General features: G+C 35.9%; 3 protein-coding genes and 1 non-coding gene across 4 annotated transcripts; 2 read left to right on the top strand and 2 right to left on the bottom strand.

Moving 5' to 3' along the window:
• Positions 1 to 5,980: 5,980 nt before the first annotated feature.
• LOC111011126 (mannan endo-1,4-beta-mannosidase 2) lies at positions 5,981 to 9,837 on the top strand. The gene is made up of 5 exons (XM_022284763.2): positions 5,981 to 7,163; positions 8,011 to 8,208; positions 8,441 to 8,563; positions 8,846 to 9,057; positions 9,233 to 9,837. The coding sequence occupies exons 1-5, from the start codon at positions 6,807 to 6,809 to the stop codon at positions 9,624 to 9,626; spliced, it is 1,284 nt and encodes a 427-aa protein (XP_022140455.1). The 5' UTR covers positions 5,981 to 6,806; the 3' UTR covers positions 9,627 to 9,837.
• A 315-nt stretch (positions 9,838 to 10,152) lies between these two features.
• Positions 10,153 to 16,233, bottom strand: LOC111011125 (callose synthase 12). Its single transcript, XM_022284762.2, has 2 exons — positions 10,658 to 16,233; positions 10,153 to 10,548 (listed from the first exon to the last, which is right to left on the bottom strand). Exon 1 carries the CDS (start codon positions 15,957 to 15,959, stop codon positions 10,659 to 10,661), a length of 5,301 nt encoding a protein of 1,766 aa, XP_022140454.1. The 5' UTR covers positions 15,960 to 16,233; the 3' UTR covers positions 10,153 to 10,548; position 10,658.
• On the bottom strand, positions 12,938 to 13,018 carry LOC148212693 (small nucleolar RNA J33). Its single transcript, XR_015789523.1, has one exon. It is a non-coding gene; the product is annotated as a small nucleolar RNA J33 (small nucleolar RNA).
• A 6,617-nt stretch (positions 16,234 to 22,850) lies between the features above and the next one.
• LOC111011273 (lumazine-binding family protein) lies at positions 22,851 to 24,260 on the top strand. The gene is made up of 2 exons (XM_088121272.1): positions 22,851 to 23,026; positions 23,162 to 24,260. Exon 2 carries the CDS (start codon positions 23,193 to 23,195, stop codon positions 24,039 to 24,041), a length of 849 nt encoding a protein of 282 aa, XP_087977398.1. The 5' UTR covers positions 22,851 to 23,026; positions 23,162 to 23,192; the 3' UTR covers positions 24,042 to 24,260.
• The last annotated feature ends 3,581 nt before the right edge of the window (positions 24,261 to 27,841 follow it).

Below are 27,841 nucleotides of genomic sequence, written 5' to 3'. Positions count from 1 at the left end.
CTTCACGAGTGCTCGTAACTCAAGTTGGTCAAATTACCGTTTTACCCTTGAGTTACATCTTACTCCTTAAATATCACTGCTCCTCTAATGAACAACCCAGTTATGGTCCGACCAATAACCGGAAGTCCTTCTCGGGCCAATGTGAGGGTGGGACCCCTTGTTCAAGTCTCAGAGTCAGCATTTAAGGGAACACTCATCTACTCCCATAAAGTCGGAGATGAATGAATTTCATCTTGTGAAGTTATGTTCCCAGCTCCCTACTCGGTCTCGTCCCCAAAATGGTAGGAATATTGAGTCGGCAACTCGGGCCACTCTCACCCATACAGATCAAAGGACGAGCCCTCACGGGTAGGAGTGCATAACTCACTCAGGATTGAGAATGAGTTGCATGGTCATCCTAAGAAACAACAATCTATTAGTTAACGGTGTTACATCTAAAGATTGGCTATTTCGTGGTCCGGTCTTATACAAACTCATTGTATAGGATACTTCCACTCGCATGTCTCCACACGAACGACCTGGATCGAGTCGTCTGTAACCTTTACAGAGTGGGCCGTATCCATAGTGCAGGATAAGGTACCCAGCCTTATCCATATACTATAGACCCTTTAAGTTATTCACGAGACATTATCCACTTGTATATCAGGGTATATCAAATATATACCTCGTATATCGGAGGTATATCAAATATATACCCAGTACATATAGTGTCCCGGTTACACTAAAATAACATTGGATGTTTAGTTTATTGGACAATGCAATGCTATGAATTCAACAACAAATTTATTGAATAAAACTTTATTGAATATACATTTGTTTTTACACAAAATACAAACTACGAGTTTAGGGCAACACACCCAACACTTAATCCCTCTGCTTCACCATCCAGCCACCTCTCTCCTCTCTCTATCAGAGATCCACACTTCTCGTACCATGTCCACATCTCCTCAAATCGAAATGGTCTCTGCCTTCATATCCTGAGGTGACCCATACTCTCCTCAGTTATACCGCATTCAATTGACTTTCCCCACTAAAGATATCTAATTTTGTAGTTATCAACCATCTCCAGAAAAGCATTATTACACAAAAAACGGTCCAAACGTTCTTGAATTTGTGCATCCTCCTTCCTTCTATCGTTCCAAGTAAATTGATCACCAACCGCAACCCAGTAAATCGCCAGCTATATGATTTCCATATAATACCGGCATCAATATGATATGATGAGAACGACCAGATAGAGACATTTACAGTTGAATTCCTCATCAAACAAAGTCCTCCACTAGACCCCCTACTATCAACTGTGAAGCAGCCATGTAGATTCAATCTTTGCTTAAGTCTCTCCATTGCTATACCATCACTTTTAGTTTCCGACAAGAAAAGCACTTGGGGATTTTTGTGACTCAAGAAGTCACACTTAACCCGGATCATTCCAACAAAGGGTTTTCGTTGCTTCCGGCAGGGCTGGTCACTAGCCTCTGCCGATCTCATCGTGTCATTTGTGTTTACCCCATCACCTCCTACCACAACCATCAACTCACGTCATTTTGCTACTACTTCCTCTACAAACGGGCCCCCCTCCGTCTTCCTTCTGCCACACCTCTGCTTGGAACCATCTCTGTAATGGTCCCCATCTGCCGAGCTTTCCTTTTCCAACCTCAAACACTTGAAATCGTCTCCACTCCATCCCCCTTTGTTGAAACCTGACTCACTACCTCATTCTCCCTTACTCTGACCTCGACTTCTTCGCTCCATAAGTCGTTCCTTCCTCCGCCTTCCTTAGATCAGACCCCTCCTCTTAAACTATCTTCCTCCTCTCCCCTTCTCCATCAATCAGATCCACCAATCCATAGCCCCCTCCTTCCAGGGCATCCACATAATCTACCCTTTAAATGACTTACCTGGGTCTATGTTGCCAGATTTTATGGCCCCAGTCGAAGCTTCCACATCCCGATGATCTAAACCCACACTAGCCACAGAGTTCCTTATGCCATCTATTGAAAGATCAACTCCACCCTGCAGTCCTTCTTGTTCCGAAGAAATCACCACCCCCTTCACTGAGGGGTCTCGCCCCTTCCCCCTTAACTGATTATCTTCAGAATGCGGAACACTGATTTCTGTCACCCTTGCCTTAGTTGGTTGGTATCTCTGACTCCTTCCCTCCACTTCTTCCTTCACCCTGGTAGCGGAGCCAAGACCCATATTGGGAACTTGGATCTTGCCCGTGCCTCTCAATCACCACTTCATCGCACTCCAATCTAGTATGTCCTATCTTACCACAAGAATAACAAAATTCAGGCAACTTTTCGTACTTAATTGGAACCCAACATCCACCCATTGGTCCCTCCAAATTCACTTTGATACCCCGCCTTAATGGTTTTGTTATATTTATAGAAACTCGGACCCTCAAGGTTTTTCACCAACAAAACTTCTCCTCCAGGCAATCCACACTCTCAAACTGACCTATAGCGTTGACAAGGCGTTTTGCAATTGAAGCACTCATACACACCAAAGGCAAATCACAAAAGTGCACCCAGAATGATACCTTGCTGAATTTAAAGGCAGACAATTTTAGGGTTGAAACAAGTTTCTCCATTACTATCAACGCCTTGTCGAAGAACCACGGCCCTCCTCTCAATACCCTATTCCAAACCGCCATAGACTCGAACCAGAATAGAAAGACATTATGCCCTTAAGGTTTGCACCCCAAATTCTCCATCAATTCTCCAAACATTCTTCAGTACATTAATTAGAACCTCATTATTAATGTTACGTTTTAGCAGAAGCTTCCCTACCAAACTTACCTCCAATCTTTTTACTATGTCCAGTGCCGCTGCCCCATCCACGTCTACGGACGTCTCTTCCTCCTCTGACTTCAACGACAACTTGCCCCATTCCTTAACCAATATTTCAGAACCCATCCCTACACTTCCTGTTCAAAACCAAATAAAAAAACACAAAAACCAGAAAAACCCGAGTTTTCTGGATGAAACAGTCACAAGGCTGAAAGAGGCGCACATCCCAAAGAGCATCCAAGTTTTTAACTTATATTTTTATGTTTAGCTATACTTTATTGGATGCCCCCAAATAAAGGATCCCTTTAAAACTAACGTTGATGTGATCAAATAACTAACATTGTTGATTTGTAAAAAAAATGAAATTCGGAATGTATGCAAACAACTGTAGCAAAGGGAGGGAAAAAATGACAAATTACCCCATTAGTCTTATATTTAAAAAAATTTAAATATTAAAAGCTTCTCTAATTTGGCCAGTTAAAATTTTTAGAATTGAAACAAGCATGAAAAATTGTGGACACCAAATATATTATATATGTATCTAAATAGGCTTCGTCTCTGTCTGGGATGAAATTGAAAATAAATTCATGAGAGAAATAAATCAAGAGACGACAACCATTCCTCAAATTGGATCATAGAATCCTCGAAACAAAAACGTGGTGAGCCTTAGAGACGACATAGTCATTATTCCCTAAATGCAAGAAGCTCCATTATCTGTCATTCTCAATGTCGACATAGACGCCCCTTATCTTACCCGACTCTGGTGCTCTGTTAAGGATCTCGTATAAAAAAAAAGAACCTTACAAAAGTTTATAAAAGACTTCCGCTAATAAACTGGAGCCGTTAATGGCCTTTGAAATTTTGTAATTTTGGTGGGCTTCTCTTCTTTGTTTGTCTTCCAGTGTGCTGCTGTTATTGTCTAACTGAAGCTGCTCTTCTTTTCTTCTTTTTTTCCCCTTTATTCGTTTCTTGCGGAGAGAATGTAAGATGGATGCTTAGTTTACTTTATCTAATTGGAAGCTACCGTAGTAGATAGGAGATTTGTCACTGTTTTTTCAATGTTTCAAAAGTAGTGTCTCTAATCAACTAAGAAAATATAGTTTTCCACTATTTAGTTACGTTTGGTGACCAACAAAAAGTATTTTTGAAAGTTATAAGAAAAATTAAGAAATTGGTCCCTAGACAAAGTAAGATAATCAACATTTTTTTGTAAATTAAATACTTATGAGTTCAGCTTTTGGGAGGTCTATCTATACCCATAGAAAACTATTTACTACTTAAAGAGTTGTCTCTTAATTTGTAGATGGTGACACGAGATTAGAGAGGTTTAGTTCGTCCAAAGTGGTATCTCACCAACCATGCCTTAGCCTTCCACCTAAGCTAATCTCAAAAAATAGTAAGCCTGATAATTTCTTGTTTTAAATTCATTAATCTTATACCAACCATTTGATAATAGAAGACCTAAGACTAGGTCCACCATATTTTTTTTTATGATTAAGTCTTTGACCTAATTTTGGAACGAGGGATTATGATAATTTAGCCAGTAATGCACATATATAAATATATATATTAAGTTTGAGATGAGCAACCAAATCTAATAATTGTTTGGTTTAGCATTTAATTAGATATGCAGTTTAAAAAAAGCCTTGCCCAAAAGTGATTTAGAATAAAGTTGGTACAACTTCTATCTTAATAATACGTACTTCCCCTTTGTTATAGCTGCTGTCGGTAGCCTTCAAAGCAGTTTGTGTGAGTCCAAAAGGGTAATTTTGAAATCTATTTTACCAACTATATCCGTCATAAATCTTAAAATTAGTTTTTTTTAACCAAAGAGATTTTAGTAAGACATTTCACTCCTCGTATCTCTTGAAATATAGCAATAAATTTTTATTTAATAGTTTTACATTTCAAGGGTACAAATATTAAAATAGATATTTTAAAATAACTTTTTGGTAAATCCTTCGCTTCACACTGATTAGCTATGAATTCATACTTAATGTGTAGCAAATCGATAGACTCTTCGAAAAAAATTACACAGGTATATGTCAATGAATTATTGATCATGTGAATAGAAAATTTGTCTTTTTAGACTAAGAAAAAAGCACATTTCTAAATCGAGGAGTAGCTTTTTAACTTTATTTAAAAAATAATAATAATAACAGAAACTAACTCATATAAAATTAAAAACTAAAAAGTTAAATTGTAAAAATTTGAATTTTAAACAAAAATTTGAAGTTGATAATTACTTCAAGCACTAAAATGTAAAATAGTAAAACTCTCATAATTTTGGAAGTTAAAAAGACAGAATAAATTGCACAGATTTTTTTTTTTTTTTTTTTTGAGAAATAAGAATTAATCTCAAATTGCACAGACTTTTTTTTTATATACGTTCAGCCAAAGGTTTTCTTTTTCCTTACTCTTCTGGAAAAAAGACTCCGAAAAAACAATAATTCAACAATAATTAATTAATTAATTAATTTGAGTTTCCATTTTGAGAATCTGAGATATGCGTGTGGTGGTGGACATCTTTCTCCATAAGAAAATAATTGCTCTCTTTTTAGTTTTTGGTCTTAAAATTATTATTCCAGAAAAAAAAAAAGGAAATTCCTTTTTTCTTTTTCTTTTTTTCCAAATTACCAACTCTCCCAATTCATCATTTTTGTCGGTTTCTACTTCTCAAAAACAGATCTCATTAATTATTTTTAAAAACTTGAAGACTCCCAAAATAATTAATCAAATCAGATCCTCTTTCTCACACGCCAGATTGTTCCAAATTCCAATAACCTCAACAGGGAAAAGAAAATTTACTCCATTTCTTAATCAAGAAAACCCGATTAATCAGATACTACCTTTGAATTAATTAGCAATTTGCGAGCTTTTTTACTCATCTACTTTTTCAGCCAATAATGACATCATTAATCATGCCGATTTCTGATTGATAGGCTAATCAATGCCTCTCTGCTAATTAAGGTTACTCTCTGATTAGTTTCACCATAATTAACAATGTTCAAGAATTTTTTACTAAATTAAGGGGGAAAAAAAAGCTGGGTTCTTTGAAATTCCCATATTTAATTACTTCTTAAGATCTTCCCCATCTAGCATTGTGGACTGCAAAGTACTAGATGTTAACCTCTTTTTAATTGTTTACTGAATTTTTAATTTTTTCTGATGCATGGCGAGTTAGATTCTTAGATGCAATAACTTAAAGAAAACAGAGATCAATTGGGGAGACAAGAGAAAATTGTAGCATGTGAGTGAATCAGGAGCAGTGGTAATCTTTGTCTGTATATCCAAAGAAAAAAATTTGGGCTTTCAACTGTTCTTCAAAGTTCAAACCCAGAAGAAGGAAAAAAGGAGGAACGTTATTATAATAATCGTTCCTCCTTAATTTACTCTGCTGATTTTGTTGAATTTTGAAAGAGCCCATTTACGTGGGTTGAGCAAAACTGTAGCTTTTTGGGGTCGTGAAAGAAAATTTGGAAAAACAAAAACAAGGGGGGCTTTCGCAGATCTAATTAAGCCATCAAAAGATACCAACATTCCACCACACTCCCCCAATTTCTATTCCTCTCTTGCTTAATCTCTCTCTCATTAATTTTCTTTCTTTTTATTTTATTTTTGACTGCTTTTTTGGGGTGTACAAGTTTGGTGTGATTTCTTCAATCATATCATCTGCACCTTCCTCTATTCTTGCATTTGCTTCCTTCTTCTTCTTCTTCTTTGTCTCTTATAAATTCTAGAGACCCCAGATTGCATTTAGATTAAAGTGGGCTGTTATTGCTTATTACCAATTTCAATCACCACGAAGAATCGCTGGCTACATTTGTGGTAGATATAGGGATCTGGGTGCATCGGCCATTTCTGCGGACATTCTTGTTCCCTGTGGTTTATTGATCTGAAATCGCATCTGGGTATGGGCGATTCTCGGATTTCTCGATAGAGAGCCATTAGCATTATTCGTCCAGATTCGTTTTGGATTTGCAGTCGCCTCCAACATTGAATTCATTATAGGAGATGATGGCGGGGAACGGGCTGTTCTACCCTATTCTTGGATTCGCATCTTGTTTGGCTTTCATTTACTTGTCGTTTGGGGAATTGAAACTTGGGTATTCCGAAGCGCCCATAATAGATTTTGTAGAGAGGAACGGAACCCAGTTTATGCTGAATGGGAAGGCGTTTTATATTAATGGATGGAATTCTTACTGGTTCATGGACCACGCGGTGGAGGAATATAGGAAGCCCAGAGTCCGAGCGATGCTGCAGGCGGCGAGGAAGATGGGGCTTACAGTTTGCCGGACATGGGCGTTCAACGATGGCGGCTACAACGCCCTCCAGGTTTCTCCCGGCCGCTTCAATGAGCGAGTCTTCAAGGTATTGATTTCTTCGCTTTCTGCTGAGCTGCATTTTCTGCTACATCTGAGATTCCTGCATTTTTCTTTTTATGGTTGAATTTTGTAACTGATGATTCCTAGATTTTCTCATTCTCTTGTTCTGTTCCTAAGTTTTAACTGAAATTCCTACTCTCCTACTCCTATCCTTGGGATCTCTGTTCGTGATTGGTTTCTCGTCTTTGTCCTTGTGCTTGAAGACTCCATTGGCCAAAAAGTGGAAGCTCCTGCATCCACCGACAGAGGAACTGTGTCGGCAGTTATAAAAACAACATGGAATTACTTCGAAATCACATCATTTTCTTGCAAAATGAACGATAGTTTTTTGCCATTGTGAAGAAGAAAAGCAAGCTAGATGGAGGACAATAAATTATATGTCATTTTCTGTTTGATACTGATACCTTTGGCATTTAAAGTTGAGCTAATGGAGTATTATTTGAAAACCGATTAAGAAGCTTGATAAAGAAATATAAAGCTGATTTTGCTTATTTACATGATAACTTAAATTGAAGAATGGATCTATGAAAGAACCAGATAACATCCTCTTATCATGTTCTTTCTTTCTATTTGGAGATCATGCATGAGAAACAAGGGGAAAGCAAAGATTGTTTAAACTATACACAAGAATATATATATATATATATATATATGACTCACTTGCCTCTCCCAACGTTGGGGATGAGAACCCATGATTTGATCTGCTAGCTTGTATATAGATGTATATATGCTTTCTCTATTTTGGTTTGACGATATCTTCGGTTTGCTCGAATGCCTATGCCAAGTTTCATTGTTATCAGCTTAGTTTAACAGGTTCTTCTTGGTGGTGGCAGGCTTTGGATCATGTCATTGCAGAAGCAAGACAACATGGCATAAGGCTTCTCCTTTGCTTAGTCAACAACTTGCAAGCATATGGTGGGAAGACTCAGTACGTGAAGTGGGCATGGCAAGAGGGTGTTGGTTTAAGTTCTTCCAATGATTCCTTCTTCTATGATCCGTCCATTCGCATTTATTTTAAGAATTATATTAAGGTACACATTGATCAACAAGTTTGTCCAATCTTTCTCATAACATGGCTGTACTATGGATTCTGAGTTTATTGATCCAATGGCTAAGTTGTCCCTGTAGTCCACTAGATGCATAATATCACTGCATAAGGCATTAGTTCTGTGGCCCAAACAAAAATGATTTCCCTTGTCTTTGCTGATCCCACATTGCTACAGTGTGGCGTTTAGTAGTTCTAATGTGTGTTATATTTTCCAGACTGTCCTGACAAGAAAGAACTCTATCACTGGAATTGAATATAGAGATGATCCTACCATCTTTGGATGGGAATTGATTAATGAACCACGTTGCATGACCGATGCTTCAGGCGATACTCTTCAAGTAAGTTGTAAGATTTTGATTCTTCTGACTTCTGAATCTTAAACCAAATGAAAATTGAACCCATGGATTCCAGTTCGAATCTTGATATTCCTCAATTAAGTTTGATTTTCCCTGGGATACTCCTGCTGTCCTGCATTTTATGAAGAACTTTACTTTCTTCATATTTATCAGTAAATAGCAGTAGTGATATTCACAATTGACTCATCCTTGGCCCTCTGTTTAATCCTTCAATTTGTCCCCCCAAATCGCTTTCTCAACTAATTTTGAGGAATGAAATCATAGGAGTGGATTGAAGAAATGTCAGCTTACATTAAATCGATTGACAAGAAGCATCTACTAACTGTCGGGTTGGAAGGATTTTACGGTCCAACGAGCCCCAAGAAGTCTACTGTGAACCCGGAAGAGTGGGCATCAAGACTTGGATCTGATTTCGTCCGCAATTCTGCAATCCCACATGTAGATTTTGCCTCTGTTCATATCTACCCCGATCATTGGTAAGACATTGAACCGCAATTGCAAGTTGTATGTTGGTTCTTTATATTCATCCAATTCCTTATACCTCAACGATTCAAGCAATGTCTATGCTCTTAATCTGTTCTTTGTTATATGGTAAGCACGCTTGTCTTTTATCGGTTATCTTATGCGAATTTACCATTCTGTGTCCGTTAGGTTCCATGATCAAGATTTTGAAGATGAACTGAGGTTTGTCTCCAAGTGGATGCTCTCTCATATTGCAGATGGTGACATAGAGATGAAGAAGCCAGTCATGTTTACTGAATTTGGACTGTCAAACCTGAACATAGGCTTCACCCCAGAACAGCGAGATAGATTTTACAAAACTGTTTACGACGTCATTTACAAATCTGCCAAGAAGAAGCGATCAGGAGCTGGCTCTTTAGCCTGGCAGTTCCTTGTTGAAGGAATGGAAGAGAGTAACGACGATTTCGGGATCGTCCCGTGGGAAAGGCCATCAATATATCGCCTTATTATAGAGCAATCTTGCAGGTTGGCAAGAGTTGGTGGAGACACCCAACAACTGAAAGCATTGAAATATGTGTGCTGAGAGATGGTGAGCATCTGACTATATCTTATTTCAGAGAATTCAATTTGTTCCTGCTATATTTTGGCTCTCTACCCTTTGCTTTTTCTGTTTATACATATTGAGAATAGATTAGTTAGTTTAACCTATAGTATTGAAATTCAACCAGACCATATATGAACTGGTACAAGCTGTAATGTTTTTGAGCAAATATATAAGTCATAATCTTCTTACATTTCAAGTTTTCTCCAAAGCCACAATACCAACTAGTCTGCAGAACTTGATCACAATTATTAGCCCATTATGCGAGTGTCTTGCTCTTACCGAGCCTCAGGAGCCTGAAGTTGCACCCACTATCGACCTCATCGGTCAACGAGGGGTGAGTTTGAGGACCAAGACGAGTTGGAGCTAAACATCGGTGTGATGTCTATTAGGGCCTTTTGCATGTTCTCTTTTTGGACTATATTTACAATACAATTGGTATTAATTCAGAAGTTCAAGTCGACCAAGCTAAAAATAAAAACAATCTTTAATAACAGATAGTCCGGAATGACAGCAAAAATGTATGTATAATCTCAAGGAAAGCTACAAGCACTGTGTTCACTTTTACATTAACAAATCACTGCATATGCGAGAAAAAGAATTGTCAAGAACTCAAAAATCATAAGATTAGGCAATCTATTACAACGTATTCTTTCTGCGTCAGTGTTGTAACCGTGCTGTGGGAGAATATAATACATAAAACCTCCCCAAAAGTACCAACAAAATTTACCTATGAAAAGCTGATTCGTACACAAATTTGAAATGCGAAACAAATATAATCACAAGTAGAAGAGTTTTCATGTCTCCATGATTTTAGCGTCCGAAATAACCTTGGCCAATCAAAATCACGAACACAGGCTACCAAATCATATGATTTTTCTACATTCCTGCTGAAGTTTTAACCCTAAAATGAGTAGCGACATTTCGTTATCAGTTACCATTTCAAAGAAAATTACCAACCATAAATAGATGGATTGTAAATCAAAGCCGCCTTATGCCAATAAAGCAATTACCTCAATCTTGATCGACCTTGGACTTTTTTCCAGTAACAATCTGGAATATTCGAAGGCCTCTACTGAAAGCCTCGTTGAATAAGATCCTCGTCTGCATTGACTGAAACCCAGGTAACCATGACAGCACTGCCACAGGAACCATGACGATCACTCCAAACAATATATCATAGAATCGTGCCACAGCAATAACAGTTTCCCAAAGTACGGTGTTCTGGAGGAAGGGCCGGAGTACTTGGGCAATCAGTAATAATCCCCATCCAGTGGGAAGAAACGCCAACAAACTAGTGAAGATATCTCTAACTTGAAATGCTGTGAATTCTAGCAAGGCAACAATAACGACTACTGCAAGTATAATTATGAGGAATTGAACAAGCCGATAGTAGATGTGCTCTCTTGCAGAATATTTATCCCGAGCATATGCTACAACCACATAAGTTGCCAAGGCCACAAACACGCATATCCAAGACAACAGGTAAACAGCAATACTCGTACTGCCAGCAGAAATTCCAAACTGATATACAACACCATACTGGAAAAAGAAGAATCTTAGGTCTAAGATCACCTCCATCACCTTTCCCCAAAACCCAGTGGTCTTTAAATGATCCTGCTCCTCATACCACCATCTTTCCCAACTCTGCTCAGCTTTTGCAAATATGCTGCCACGGTACCAAATCCAGTTCATGAAGTCATCAAAGTCATATACAGTCTTCAACCAATCAAAACCAGAAGGATTGAATACAAATGGGGCCATCAACCAGGACATTACGAGGAACCAACTAGTGAAGGTCATGGCAATATAAACAAATGTGTCAGCAGATACTGCACTATGTGCTGCATAAACAGTAAGAATCAAACCAAGTTCTATTGCTTTAATGAAATGGCTACGAGAATAAAGCCTGTAGTTTTCTGCAAAAGTCTTGTGCTGCACAACAAAACCACGGCCTGTGGCCCGATACTTTGCACCACCATGAAGAATTGTTCTTCCAAAATAATGAGCACGAGTTCCCATGGAAAATGTGTAGAATATAGATGAAAGCTGGAGCTGCATGGTCAAAAAATCCCAGATTGATTGAAGGAAACCGTGTTCAAGAGAATTCTCTACTATCATTGGTAGTGCAGTGAAAAGACCAAGTTGGATGATGAACTGCTGGTTCAAGATTGTAGCAAGTGCCCCATTATTAGATTCACTTGCGATAGCATTTTCAATACCACTGAGAGCAAGATAAAGTCGTCCCCATAAGAATGCGTATACTGTTAAAGTTACCATCATTGTGTTGAAAAAGAATCCCACGGTAGTGTAAAAGAATGATAGCATACGGAAGAAGTCTAGCCTGTGGCCCAACCTGTATACATCTCTGCTGAGAATTTGCTCCCCATTTCCACTAGCAACTTTGGCTTCAAACATGGACACCTGATTCAATCCAACATCCCTCCCCTTGCCTACTTGGATGTATTCATGGTGCGTAACATTACCTCCACGTAGCGTACAGTTAAAGCCAGCAAATATGTCCTCACTGATGTTAATCACTCTGGATGCTTTACTGATTCCACCTCGAGTCAAGAACCAAAATCGATCAAAGACATCTGGATGACCATAATGCATTCGAATCTTTAATGGGTTAGCTAAAACCCGTTGACCCAATGTGACAAAACTAGTTTCCTGAGCTGACATAAACCAAGCAAGCGATGAAACAGAACCAGTGAAAATATGTTCTCTGACTCCCAAGATAGTGGGCTTCCTAATTCCATAATTGCGCTTAAATTCTTCCAAGAGATTTCTCATTTTGAGTGCCTCCTCAAAATAATTGTCTTGGTTCATATCAATTGTTTGCACTGCATCACCACGTGTAAAGATAATAGCATGATTTTGGTTCTCTGGCTTACCCTCTCCAAGCTTCAAGGGACCAGGCAACTTTATCCGGTAAATCTCCACTTCCCTCTCTAGCTGATGATCATATTTTACCAGAACGGAGTAGTAATCTTTCTCATCTCTCCCTGTAGAAACCTCGTCAACGTAGGCAACTCGCAGGGCCTCATTGCTTTTCATCAAGTACAAGATTTCCTCAGCATGAGGATCTTTTTTGGCCTTTTGGGTCCCATAGATCTGACAGGCAACCACGTACGTATATTTCATCAAAGCGGTCCCATCCTCATGGCCTTTAAAAAGCAAACTTACTGAACTGCCTGTTCTACTTAAGTTCCTAGACGAATGTGACATTTCGGAGGCTAAACCATCAATGCTACCTTCTTGTCTCATAGAACCAAGTTCTTGCGATCCTTCCCTGATGTCCATCTCTGAAGCAGAATCCAAGTAAGCCAGCATCTTGAGAGCTCGATAATAATACATCATTCCTCTCACGGTTCGGGTTAGCGTCTGGCCCCTGAATGACGCCCAAAGCCTAAGATCTCTTAGCTTGGCCGTCCAAATTTCATTGTCTTTCACCATCCCTTCTCGGCGCATACGCTCCAGGAAATTTTTCCATTCATCAACATAAATTGTCTGCAAATAATACAGAATCGAAATTCCATCTTCATTTTCAGTACGAAGCTGTTCTTTGCTGAATAATACTTCCTCGCTGTAGTAGGGGGTCAGAACACTGAAAGCCATCATTTTCTCAACTTGAGGTGCATGAGGAATGTTCATGAATAAGGAGTTACTAAAGAAGGCAAGTCGGCGCCTTGCCTCAAGATTTATTGGTATGTTATGCATAGAATCCCGAGAAGTAAGAATAGTATGCAGACGGCGAACCTGGCGATAAAAGGTCTCATTACTAACATCGGGAAACTTAACAGCATTTTCGAAAAGAAGCCCAGTGGTTGAAGTTGAGTTACGAAGAGCCAATCCATCATCTCTTAGTTGATCACCACTCCGCTTCTCCTTGAAGAAGTCTCGAGTAGCAATTTCATAAAGGGCCTGCAGAGTATTCACCACTTGGTTATTGTCTTTCTTAGGTTTTTTCAATAGTTCAGCAAGTTTGATCAACTTGGTATGGAGCTCTGGTAATGCATTCATATTGAACGTTCTTGTGAATCTCTCAGTCTCGATAGAGTGATCAATCTCTTGGAACAAAACTGTCATGATTGATTTCTCTTCAGAATTGTGCTTAAGAATCTCTAATAGCAAATGCTTGATGGATTCATAAGCTTCAATAACTGCACAACGTCTATACTCATTCTTGCATATCTTATGCCAGAGCCATTTGTCTGGAGCATCTATTAATTCTTTGGCCTGACTGAGTGCAAGCAGAAGCTCATTGCAAAGAAGGAAACATGGCCAGCGAATAACTTTTATACTCCAAGAATTTAAGGGCAACTCCAATAGCTCGACCTCACGGTCAGAGATGATATCTTCTTCCCTGAAAATAGTAATTATCTCATTCCATATAATAGCAAACTTAGTTGCCTCAACCTGGTTAGATTCAAGCTTCTTATAAGAGTGGCCAAGACCATATCTAAGCTTCAACCGATGAATAGCATCTTTAAACTTGCTCCTCAGTGTCCCCCTGGCATTCAGAAGTTGCTCTTCAGGCATTAGATTAAATTGAATTGCACTGGCAAAGAACTGGAACCTTAGCCTCAACTGTGGGATATTCCGTATTTCACCCAAGTGATCAAACAACCCTACAGCTGCCCCAACAAAAGAGGAGTAGATTGAATACCAAATCTGCACATCCATGAGGTAGATCAAGACAACAGGGAGCCAAAGTAAAACGACAGCAAATCTGTTACTCCCCCTAAAGAACTGATGCCACTCGTACTCCACATGCCCCAGTTTCAACAGTGATTTTGTCGGGTCAATCATGGGTCTGATCTGCAGAAAATAACTGAAGCTGAACTTTGTAGCAAGCACCAGAATCCAGAACAAGCTGTACTTAATATTATCCACAAGACCTTCCCGCAACCCACGGCCAACAAAGGTCCTGCCCTGGAACCACCAGGATAACATATAAAAGATCCTCCAGTTGGTCTCCTCCATAAAATTCCTAATCCATGGAAGGATAAAAAAAACCAACGCCAGAACCTCCGGAACAATAAATACGAGGGCTGCAATAAGAAAATTGAGAACCTGCTTGTTAGCCTGATCAGACCAACGTCCATCTTGGCCTCTCTGCGTCCAAATCCTCACATAAAAAACTACGAACAAAATCGTCCATGCCGCAGCAACAATGGATTTCATTACCATTCTCACTCCAAGTCCCAAAGTTTCCCTTGAAACCAAACTATAATGCATCGCTGCATCAAGCAATGACTTCAGAAACCTCAAGCCGCTCCAAGTGAAAAATGCAGACAAAAGCTTAATTTGGACATTCCGCTCCCTCAATGAAAACCATGGCTGCCCTTTCTCCCATGCAACAATAATTGCAGCCTGAAGAAATAGAATTAACATGACCCATAGGCGATCAAAACTTCGAAACAAGTTCCAAAAGGACCTTTGCTCTACAAACCCAGTCTTGCCCACATGCTTGCTCGTGGTCGAAGTCACAAAAAAGTTACTACCCACATCAATTGGCCATTTGAGATTCTGAAAACACCTCCTGCTCCAAAAATATTCGTTAATATCATCATAGTTCCTCCAAACACGATGCGGGGCAGTACCGTTATTGCTAGACTCAACCTCAGTTTTTATCGTCTTGTAAATGGGTTTAACAACACTATTTAGGAAGGCGTTTTCGCCCGACACTGATGGCACTATCGGCTGTCCAGTATTCTCATCGACATAATCCTCCAAAATCTTATTCAATTCCATGGCCATGTGATGGAAGATATAACAGATACATTCAGGAACGAAGCGTAAATTTGCGGACTCACCCCATATCAGCAAATACAAGGAAACGTAGAGCAATTCGCGGCGCTGATCCGCCTCGCGACGATCCGAGATCCAAATGTTGGACTTCTTCCCCAGGTAGGAGCACCATTTGGTGTAATTCTTCAACAGTTTCCTCCTGAAACGCCGTAAAACGGTGGCGTCGAGAGTGTCAATGTTGTCAGGGGGAGGCGTTAAGCGCATCTGGGCATTGGCCAAATGGAGCACAAGATGCTCCCGTTGATTCCGAACGTTATCCTTCTGAAACCCAAAGAATAGGGCAAGCCAATCAAGGATATCCAAGTGAGGGAGCCACTGAACATACGGCGGCTTCCGAAGGTTCCCAACCGCCCGCAAGGCAGCGGCGGCGGCGCGTACCTCCGGGAAACGAAGCGCAGGATGGTCAGCGAGGAGATTGTGGATGGGTATTATATTGTAGGGTTCATTCTCGTCCAGTGGACCAGGACGCGGCGGCGGAGGGCGTTCGCGAGCACTCATGACATTAAAATCAAATTCGATTCAATAAAAACAACTGAAATTCTCCAGAATAGCTTCAGATTTCCTCGAGCGGGAGATGCTTTCGAAGGGGAATAGAAGAGAGAGAAAGCTCGTGCAGTAGAGAGATAAAAGGTGAAGAAGAACAGAAGACAGACTGGCCAATTTGGGAAGCGCGACAAATTCTGAAGAAGAAGAAGAAGAAGAAGAAGAAGTGGCCTGCTTTGCGCGTTGCCGTTTTGTTCCTCTCCTCAAGTCGTTTCGTATTTTGCACTTTTTCTCTGGTCTGAACTTTAAAATATCTCAAATTGGCATTTTCTTCCCAAATTTCAAAAACTATTCAATTAAATGGATACGATACGATATAACTTAAACTATAATTTTATTCCCTAAAATTTACCATCATTCTTTATTTGCCCTCTAGAGTTTACAATAAAAGCTTGGTTTGTCAGTTTTTTTAGCTTTAATAAAATTATTATCATCATTAAATATTTTGATAAAATTGGTAATATGTCTTGTTTCTTATCATATAACATGTATGTCCTAAAGAGACACATGATTGCTCAAATTTAAATTAAACAAATCGTGGAAGGATAATCATGGATTATTAATAATCAACAATAAAATTAATTATATTACTTTTTTTTTGTTAAAATTTAATTGAAATGACTGAACTAAAAATAGGAATGGAATGAAAATAGGGGTATGAGGATCCTAGAGTATGGAATGAAGACCAATTCAAAGCATTGTAAATTTTATTATTTATTTTGAAAATGCGTAATTAAAAATAATATGTTTAGGACATTTCAAAGAAAGGGTGTTTGTAGGATTTTGAAAAGGGTGTCCACGTGTCGAATCAGTGTTGGCCAGCTGTTTTAGAAGTTGGGAAAGAGGGTTATTTCTGTAACCAAAGTTGGAGAAAAAAAGTTGACTGAATGAGCCGTTTGGTTTGAAGTTGCGGCCCATTTGCACACCGCAACAATTCAATAATGGGTACTCAAAAGAGAAAATATATATACAATAATGGTTTTTTTCTTTTCTCTTTTTTCCCCTAAAATTTAGCTTTGTGATTAAGCAATATTATGGTGGGACCCACACACGATCCCTGGTGGTAATATTAAAACCAAAAATTATTATACAGATGGGGTAAAGTCGTCTTTTCTCTTTTCTGCCCTCCGCTTAGTGTTATTGAGAGAGACCGTCGTTTATGACACTTCTTTAATATTTGAAAATCTATTCTGTTGTATTATAACAAATTTTTTTTTTTTTTTTTGAAAAAGAAAGTTTTCATTAGTTTAAAATTTGCCACTGGGCTATAGATGAAATAATTTCTCCCTCGACAACTCATAAAAGTTAAGGGAGACAATTGAAAGTTCATTCAAGAGAATAAACAAGTTTGAAGACAATGCTTGACAAGAAGATCTGTCGCTCGATTTCCTTCTCGTCGAACATGCATGAATGATCAAGTTTCAAAAAAGAAATATGTCTATCGAATATCGTGGAGAATGACACTCTCAAGCCCATTTGTTTCCAGATCTCCATTTATCATAGAAATAGTCGTGTGGGAGTCTGATTCAACCATAATCCATGAGTAGCCATGAGAAATTGCCAGAAGAAGACCTTCACGAATAGCAAGGACTTCGACAGTGATGGGTCGTTGTGGATAGGGGAGAAATCGACATCCAGCCGTTGAGATGGATCCGAAACAGTTGTACAACAGGAAGCCCAGCCCGGTTGAATGCAAGTTGCCACCACAGGTTGCAGCCGTGTTAAGTTTGAGACCACTACTCGGGATCCAAGAGGTTTATGTCTCCCTCCGATCGACTAGCTGCCTGGGAAGATCGTTGGCGTTGGCTTTGCAAAAAGAATCCCAATAAAAAGTAATCGAGTCGCTTTTATCTTGAACATTCCGGATGGGACTCTGAATGTTAATGTGATTTCTGATTAAAACAAAATTGAAAGCTTACAAAACTTATTAAATACCCTATTATGTTAGAACAAATTCGAGAATTTAGGCCTTGTTTGATAATGTTCCTGTTTATTATTTCTCGTTTCTAAATTTTTTAAGAAATTTAAGCATTTTGTAACTAACTATGTTTTTTCATCTATTCTTTTTTTGGTAACATTCTCAAAATTGTATAGAAATTTTTTACACAACCAAAACAAATTTATTATTTTTTGTTTTCATTTTCAATTTGTTCCTAAGTATAAATAATTGTTTTATCATAATTGAATTCATGAATGTTGAGATCATGCACTTCATTCTTCTTTATTAAGAATAAAGAAACATGAATATTATCGAAATGAACCATAAAGAAAACATACTAAACACTTTATGCAGTTTAGACCTTGGAGATATATTGAAAAAGTATTGAATAATAAATTTATTATAACTTTTTAAAATTGATTTAATAGACCAACCCTCCAAGTTGGTTAAATTTGAAATTTAACCCTTTTTTTTAACAAACTCTGTTTATTTTCAATACATTAACCGTTTTTAGTAATGATATAGAACTTATAAGATAATCCGTCACCGGCAAATATAGTATTAAAAAAAACAAAAAAACAAAAAAAAAAGTTGACTACGAATGGACCAATCACTTTCTGATTTTCAAACAAAGCAAAAGAATGGAAGGTCCGCCTCAAATAAAAAGACGTATATACCCTTAAAATAGGTGGATTTGTTTTAAAATGATGATTTAGTAAGTGGTGAAGTATATCACTTACATATCAATAAAATAAGAAACCTACGATGTCACCTAAATCGAAATATTCAAACCCAAAAAATTTTATCAATAATATATTGTATTGTAATATAAAATATATCATTTATATTTAGTGTGACTGATATAATTCATGTACAACATTGATATCCTTAGTATTCTATATATCGATATATAATTGATATATCTAATAGTTAAGTATATTAATGATATATTTAACTATATTACGATGTAATTAATATATAAATAAGAAACATGTCATGTTACTTCAACCTATGTAAGATTTATTAAGTATATACTTAATATGAAATATAAAATTCACATATTTAGTAAGACTGATATACATCATATTCGATATAACAATCGTATCAACGATATATTTTATATTTAGTGTGACACGTATATTTCATGTTAGTTATATAAATGATATACTTAATAAATTGGAATATCGGCCATATAACCTGTATATACTTCAAGTTTATTTTTATACCTTAACATGAAGTATATCACTGGTATATCAATTTTCGAAAATTAATGAGGGCATAATAACAAAAAATTAAAACGTGATTTTATTTTATTTTTTCATATTTACAAAATCAAAAAGTTATGGCCATGTTTACAAATATGACAAATATTAGGTAGAGTACCATGTGATAAAATAACAATGGCTTTTATTGTATGATGGGATCCTATTAAAATGAGTACTAATAGTACTATTAAAATTAATTTAATAGATTTGTTCAATTATTTTTAAGTCAGTTATGTCGACTTGAATTTAGTTCAATTGGTTAAGATATTTATCTTCAATCAAAATGTCGTGGGGATCGGTGACTAGAATTTTGATATAAATATACAAAATATTTACAATTTTGCAGCGTTGTCTAATTTGTGCCTTGATTTTTTAAGAATTAGAATATTAATTAAATTATAAAATTTGCGGTTCAACATTACTTGAGTGACTACACTAGGAATTTAATTGAAAATAATGTATATAAAAAGTTCAAATGGAAAATTTGTCCATCCATATACTTTCTTAGCTCAGCTCCTAGATTAGAGAGACATTTTTTTAAAATAATTATTAATTTGATAAACTCATGCAATTGAATCTATTAGAGTTATGATTGAAGTGTGTATCAAATAGGGTCATAAACTTAATTTTATGTTTAATTGACTTGTGGATTTTAAAAAATGTTTAAAAAAAATAAAAGTTTAGTGTTTATTATATTTTTCAAGGTTGACTTAATAAACACAAAGATAAGAGCCAATTAATTAAACTTATAATCTAACTTTAAAATTTCAAGACCTTTTTTTTTTCAGAGAAGAGTAATTTCAAGACCTTTTAAAAACAAATATAAAAGTCAACTTAGAAAAATAAGTTATATCATTGACAATCAATTAAAAATATATATAATACTAAAAGAAAAAATTTTAAAATTTGTATAAAAAAAATACTATTTTCTTTTTAAATAAAAATCAATATCAAAGCTTTAAATTTGACGTGACACTCTTCTTTAAAAAAAAAATTGAAAGTGAAGTAATTGAAGAGTCGAAAGGAGAGGAGATGGACTCCGTAGCTTTTGGGGTACACCAACGCCAGTTTCAAATACTTGTCTACGCCAAAATAAATAACAATGGAAAAAGAAATTTGACAAGGTGAATTAAAATAATTTTTAGACAAAAAATACGTGGCATAATTCTCAATCTAATTCTTAATATATCTTTTGAATTGGCATAAAAAAACATTTAATTCATTGCTATCTGGATTTCATTCCTAATCTAAATAAAAAGTTTGATTCGTTTAAAAGAGAAGAACTACAAAATCAAGATTGAGAACAAAATCATGGCAAGACACGGAATTTATTCCATAGGGAATTTTTTTTTTATCTTGTCATCATACTATAACCCTACTTTAAGTAGGAATTCCTTGCCTAATTTGAGAACTTTTGTTTTGGGATTGTCATATCTACTATGTATGACACATGTGTCTTTTTTTAAGTAATAGTCAATCAAAAAATCAAAAGTGGGAGCCAAGCCAAGCCAACACACCAAGCGAGCAATTATTAGATAACCAGCACTAGTTCCTAGTGCGATTTCATAAAAAAAAAAAAAAGCAAGAAAAGAGAAGATCGTCATACCTTATTTACAATTCCACACTCCTAATGTAACTCGTAGGCTAGTATTGTTTTTTTTTTATTTTAATACAACAATATGTGAGGTATGAATTCAAACTCACAATCTTTTAGTCGAAAATTTGTACCTTAATCAGTTTAGCTAAGTTCATATTAGTTTTTTTTTTCTTTTTGCGTGTGTGGAGAATAATGTAATTGAAACATTAACACATAGTTTTACTTTTAGAAAAAATAGATCAAAATCAATATCAGCATAACTTGGTGGATAAGTTATATGGTTTGGGCTAATCCTTAGGAAAGGTTTGGGCTCCAACTTTTAGAACTACTTGAGAATGAGTTGGCTATGGGCTAGCCTGAGGCATCAATAACATATTTTGGGCTACTATTTTCTATTTCTATTTATTAATTATTTTTAAATCAAAATTTTTCTGCTCTATCAATTTTTATCAAAATTTAAAATTTTCAGTATTGTAATTTGTACCCTCTAGTAAAATTCTATTAATTTGCCTAAGAATTTTATCAAAAATCAATTTAAACCCTCTAAAATCTTATTATTTTGTATAAAAATATAGTTTTTCGCAAAGTTAAGTTTGATCGATACACAAAATTGACCATCATGAAAATAACTTTATCAAAATGCTTAAATTTCAAAAAAAAAAAAAAACTTTAATGTTGTTTTTCTCTAGAATATAATTAATATGATACTTGACATGATTTATGTTACAATTAACATACTTTTTTTCTTTTTTTGAGAAACAATTAACATAATTTTTTTTAACGATTCTTCAATTAAAAATCCATCAGATAGTAAAATGCAATAATTATTAGGTAAGAAATTTAATATTTTTTTAAGTTTGAGATAAAAGTTGCAACCCACCAATTTACACCTTTTTTGTAAAATTGAAATTGAAGAAAAATATTGCCTTGGTTCAAGACAAGAATTGATGTTTTTTTTTGTTATTATCTTCTCACAGATAAATAATAAATATTTTTAAATAAACAAAAAAGAATAGAGGATTTTTCTTTTGTGTGAGATTCGAATGCATGACCTCCTGATCATAGAGACGTATCAATTAGCCAAACTCATGTTGGTTATCGTAGAAACGATAATTTAAACTTAAAAAATTAATATCAGTATAGCACCAGGTAAACTATGTTCTAACAAAAATTATATCATTTGATTGATTAAGGTAAATTTACATTGGACACCTTCAATTAATGAATGAAAACTAAAATAATGAAGAACATGAAACACAATTAATTTAATATATAATTTATTTGAAGAATACGACACAAATTAGTTTAATAATGTCTGAAATCAATGCCAAGGCCCCCTCATGAGCATTATATATTATGGTCGTGGAACACGCCCCATTAAAATTTAAAACTAAGATCTGATTTCTCTTTCTTCATTTTTCCAATATATAATTTTGATTTTTTCATTCCATATGGAATATTATTATATTATATGAATCATACTACATTAAAAGAATACCAAACTTGAAATTAAGTGGTCGCTTGAAAATTATTTTTTATTACTTTTAATTATAATAAATATAAAATTAGGGTTTATCTTAAATACACTTTTAAGACAATATATTATTGAACACTTTGAAAATTTTGTCCGTGGACTCAAAATTTTGTTAGAAAAAATTGGGGGGTAACTGGGTCGGCTTGGATTGGTTTTCGAGCAAAAGAGGAAAAATCAAATTATTTTATTTTGGTTTTAGAAAGAAAATTATTTTTTTAAGATAGATAGTCTAGGTCTAGGTTACAGTTTTGGGAGACTACCACATCTTATCCATGTTTGAGAATAATTGTAGAATAAATGATTTAAAAGAAAAGAGATTTAACACGAGTGATTTTGTGAAAATGATTTTTCAAATAACTATTTTAAATAGAAAAGGTTAGAGATAAGAGAATCATAGTTTCAAATGTAGAACCGAAATATCGGAAAATTTTCTAATTTTCTAATTTTTTTTTCTTATAATTAAGATTTATATCATTATATATATATATATTATAAGTTGGTCATTTCTATAATATTTTTATTATCAGATTAAGAATCTGAAGATCTACAGCATGATGTCTCGCACTTTCGCCTTCTCACGACTTCTTGTTCTTGCTAGTTGCAGTTGCAGAACCATCCATGCGTCAGCCCCACCTCAAGAATTTTAAACAATTTATTAATTTCTTCTCTGACAACATCCACGTTCAAGTACGTCCCTTTTTTCCCTCCGCCCCCTTAGTTTTCTGCTCTGCGTTGGGTTTTTTAACAGATATAATTTGCTTCCAAACGAGCGAGGTTTAGGGTTTTTAATCTTTTCTGGGTTTCGATCTCCCCGCTCTGTAGTTCTTTCCAGAGGAAAAAAAAAACAGGGGAAATGTCGACTTTTTCTTCGCTCTCTACTGCGACGGCACTATCCCAAATCCCCAAAATGGTTCCTCCGGGGGGGAATACAATCCTCAATGTTCGGCCAGGATCGCCCCACTTTTGCCTTAAGTTCAAATTCAATACTAACAGATCTCTCTTCACTCTATTCACCTCCAGCTGCAAGCCCCAATTGCGATGCAAATCCCGGCCGAGAACTTCCATCCAATGCCTTTTCACTGGCATTGTTGAAGAAATGGGCCGAGTAAAAAATCTAGGTGTTACTGAAAACGGGGGATTTGACCTGGAGATTGTTGCCAAAACTGTTCTTGAGGGTGTACACCTTGGAGACAGCATTGCCGTGAATGGAACTTGCCTTACTGTGACTGCTTTTGATCACGAACTATCGGAATTCACGGTGGGGTTGGCGCCGGAAACGCTGAGGAAGACGTCATTGGTGGAGCTCGTGCCCGGTTCACCGGTGAATTTGGAGAGGGCGGTCCAACCAATCAGCCGAATGGGTGGGCATTTCGTGCAGGGGCACGTAGATGGGACTGGGGAGATAATTTCAATGGAACCTGAGGAGGACTCTTTGTGGATAAAGGTGAGAACATCAGAGGATCTGCTCAAGTACATTGTACCGAAAGGATTCATTGCTGTGGATGGAACCAGCTTGACTGTGGTGGATGTTTTTGATGAGGAAAAAGCCTTTAACTTCATGTTGGTTGCTTATACTCAGAACAGTGTGGTGATCCCATTGAAGAAAGTTGGGGATTTGGTGAATTTGGAGGTAGATATTCTTGGCAAGTATGTGCAGAGGCTCCTCAGCAATGGCGCCATCACTCCCATTAAGTCTCCGTGACAATAAAGCCTAGAAATAAAAAGGTCTTAAAAGTTGCTATCTTCTTCTACATAAAGTTTTAGCCTGCCTTGTTATGTATTTTCACAATTATCAACTTGGGGTTCGGGATGAATAAATGGTCTGATGTTCAACTGTCTTATTGTCTTTGTTGTATTTGGAAAACGGTTGGACAAGGATGTTACTCTTTGTATTATCAATTGACAACCTTATTTTCAGCGAGGTAATGCTTTCAGTTTCCATATCTTTGCTGTTACATGCTTGCAGGAAGTCTGAGTAGAATAATTGATCTTGGTGCTGTCATTTGTTGATCTTAAGGTGATTGGATTATGATAGATACAATTAGGCAAGAGTTGAATGGGATGCACTGAGTTATTTCAATCTAGGTTAAGTCATCAGCTCTCAAAGGAGATTATTTTTAAGATCAAGCAGAGATAATTAATGTCCAGTTGCCATTTTTGGTGCATTAACTAGTTGGGAGACCATAGGAGAAAGTTCATATCCTATTGTGGTGGAGCGTATATTCTGTTTCACAAAGGATCCGTTACAACTTAATGATTTCTGAGTTTAATATCTTACTTTTCTGTAGGGATCTCAGTTACTACTTTTTTCTTTGTCCGCTTACTAATTTGCATAGTAGATGGAGTCTTCCTTCAAGTTGTTTCTATTTTCTTTTTCTTTTTGTATCCTTAACCTTCTCAGTAAAGTTTGCATTCTATTCTATCATGTGCTAGTGCTGATTGCTGGTAAATATGTCTTGTCATAGAATGCAGGATTGCATGTTATTTGCAGAACGATGGCTGACTTGGGATATTAAACTAGGAGTGTTAATAGGTGACATTGAGTTGGGTCTTGGGCCAAGTCAAAGTTTTGAACTTAAAAGTCTTGGATTGGATATATACCCAACCCAACTCAGAAATTTTTGTTTATACATATACTTTAGTTAATCTGTTCAGATTGATATTATCCTACCCAAATTAATTTGGGAAGAAGCATGAATTAGCTAAGTTTGTTTAATCAAGATACCAAACATAAGATTAAGACGAGCTGTGAATGATGAGTCAAGTCTATGCTTGAAATATTAAAATGAGTTGATTCGATTGTTTGATTAGAAGGGTTGGGTGGGTGAAACTACTGATTTTGTCATCTTTTTTCATGTTTAGTTTTTCCATTACCTAATTCCTTGAGTTATCTCGTGTGTTGATCTCTTATTAGGCTCTATCTACACTTTTTCTTACTTTAAAGCATATCCCATATTATATTGTCAGACCATTAAGAAACTAGCCCATCTTTGCTTTTTATTTATCTGTTTTTTTTGGATAATGATGAATGTTTGGAACAGTTCAGGTGAGACTCTTATCTTATAGGACAGTTTACATCGACCTGGCAATATTTAACATTGGACAACTTATAAGATATTTAAGAAATGAAAGAGAAAAGTTAGTTTTAGTTATAGTTTGGTTAATTTTATATGGTATTATCCTTTTTGAGTGACTTGGTTGGGTATAGGGCATGGTAAGATCATTGGTTTATGGTGAGGTTGTGGAGAGGCCAGATATCATCTGCCAAAGGGAACTTCTACTGATCACACAAATAATTCGACAACCGACCCAATAAACGAGCAACAACTAATATCACGTGGCTGGCTCGAGGCGATGAAAGGTCGAGATCGGGTCAGTATCTGGGTCGGCATCGGGGATGGATGGGATGGGACATAGATTTTTAATTGTAGTTGTACTCGGATTTTGATTTGTAATGAACTTTCTCAGCATTAGACTTTGGGTATTTATCATTAAACGTTAATTTAGTTTGAAAGTTGTCTTTGTAGTTTAAAAACTTTTACTTTTATTTCCATGCGTAAAATTATGTATTTGCTTTCTATCAAATTATAAGAGTGTATTCTTTTCATTTTATTTTTCAACACATGTCATCAAATGTGTTAGAAGAAAAGTTGAGACAATTATATTTCTTTTGACTGCTCTTATCAAATTACGAGGGCCACTTACACTGTTGCTCGTAAGAAAATAAATATGCTAATTATCGATGAGTTATGTTCGTTTTGATCATAAGAAAATAAAGTTAATTATTATTATATCTCTCGTATTTTATTTTATGAATTTACTAAATATATAGAATGATAGTTTAATTTTTTATTTTTTTTTACTACTTTGTGATTTAATTATATAATCACATAACGGAAATAAATAGATTACTCAAGTATGATTTATTGGTTGGCTTGCAAGTAATCTTCTTTTAGTTTAATGAATATTGATCTTACTGTTTACTAAAATTTAAGTTTCTATTTGATAAACAATGTGACTTGAACTTGTTTATCAATAAAATAACAAGATAAAAGGAATGAGTGAAAACAAAAAATTGTGGTTGACAATGTAGCGGGTGGAACACGTGTCATGTTTCTTGTGGTTGATCATTTTTATTAAATATTCCAATAAAATCCCACGAGAAAAAAAAAAGGTTATGCTATAAATGCTCCATAAGTAGTCACAATGACATCATTACCCTTAAGAAATCACTTTTTTTCATAACCAAGCCATTGTGTACGTCGCTTTACTCGCTTGGCCCTGAATAGTCCCAAATTCTTCGGTGGACGAAAATGGCTTTAGAAAATATAAGAAGCAAAAAAAACTATTAATATAAATTACACTTTCCCTATTTTTTAATATAAAAAGTGTTAAAAAAAATTAGGATATATATATATATATATATTTAGGTAGTTCTAGAAATCTGCCACACCATTGTCAATAATTAGAAGTTGTAAAGGTAAGATGATGGTTGCTTAATGATTTGTTTAGATCCATAAACTACGCCTTAAATCACATTAATAATTAAATGTCGAATGGATGCATAATGGCTTACCAATTTTTTAATACTCGACCACGTATTATGCACCTCATAATTGAATCCTTAATTAAATTTACATTTGAAAAAGCGACATATATTTATTATTATTTTAACCAAAATGTTTAAAAAGAAAAAAGACAACGACCTGCTGATAAAACGAGATTTACATTCATAAAGATAAAGCAAGGCCATGTGAGGGTATAATCGTCAAATCACATTGCAAAATGCGCGGGATATTCCTCGTTCCAAATATCTAGGCGGTGATGAGATGGGAAGGGTGTGAAGGAGGTAGGGTTACGTGGCCTCATCTTGATCATACACGTGGAGCAGCCTAATTGGCTTGGTAAGAAAAAATCAACCAATCAGAGTAGGGCCCCGTGGACTAACTCCTAACCGCTCGCCTTGGAAAAATCAACGTCGGTGTGCCGCGGAAGCCTCAATTTTGTAGTGGTATTTACGAAATTATCCCTCACGTTTTTCTTTTTCTCCTTCCCCATCAAGAAATATTTGTTCATGAAGAATTAAATTATCGGGCAAATTATTCTTTTCGTGACGAAGTTTGGACATAATTTTTATTTAATCAACAGGCATTTTTAGCTTATAAAGCTTGGATTTTGTAATCATAAATTTGAGTTTGGTTTTCTATTTGATTTATGAATTTAATTCATTCTGAGTCGATCTAACAAAAGATGACGGGATAATTTACCTACTTAAGTGGACTATTTATCTCATGTCATTGTTATGGGTCCACCATTATTATGAGTCCACTGGAAGATGTCCATATAAGGGTGATGACATTGTCATTAACTAAAAATCTCTCGTTCCTTTTAAACTTTCTTTAGCATATCAACTGTTACGTCATTTCTCTTAAATAAAATAATGATTAATTCAATTTAGAGATCAAATTGAGACTAAATTGGACCAAAAAGTGTAATTTTTGA

This window comes from Momordica charantia (assembly GCF_013281855.1).
Source record: "Momordica charantia cultivar OHB3-1 chromosome 2 unlocalized genomic scaffold, Mcharantia_2.0 BLBB01000002.1, whole genome shotgun sequence".
NCBI classification, from domain to species: Eukaryota; Viridiplantae; Streptophyta; class Magnoliopsida; order Cucurbitales; family Cucurbitaceae; genus Momordica; species Momordica charantia.
Note: the sequence above shows the minus strand (reverse complement) of the source record. Positions and strands in the feature narration are given on the sequence as shown.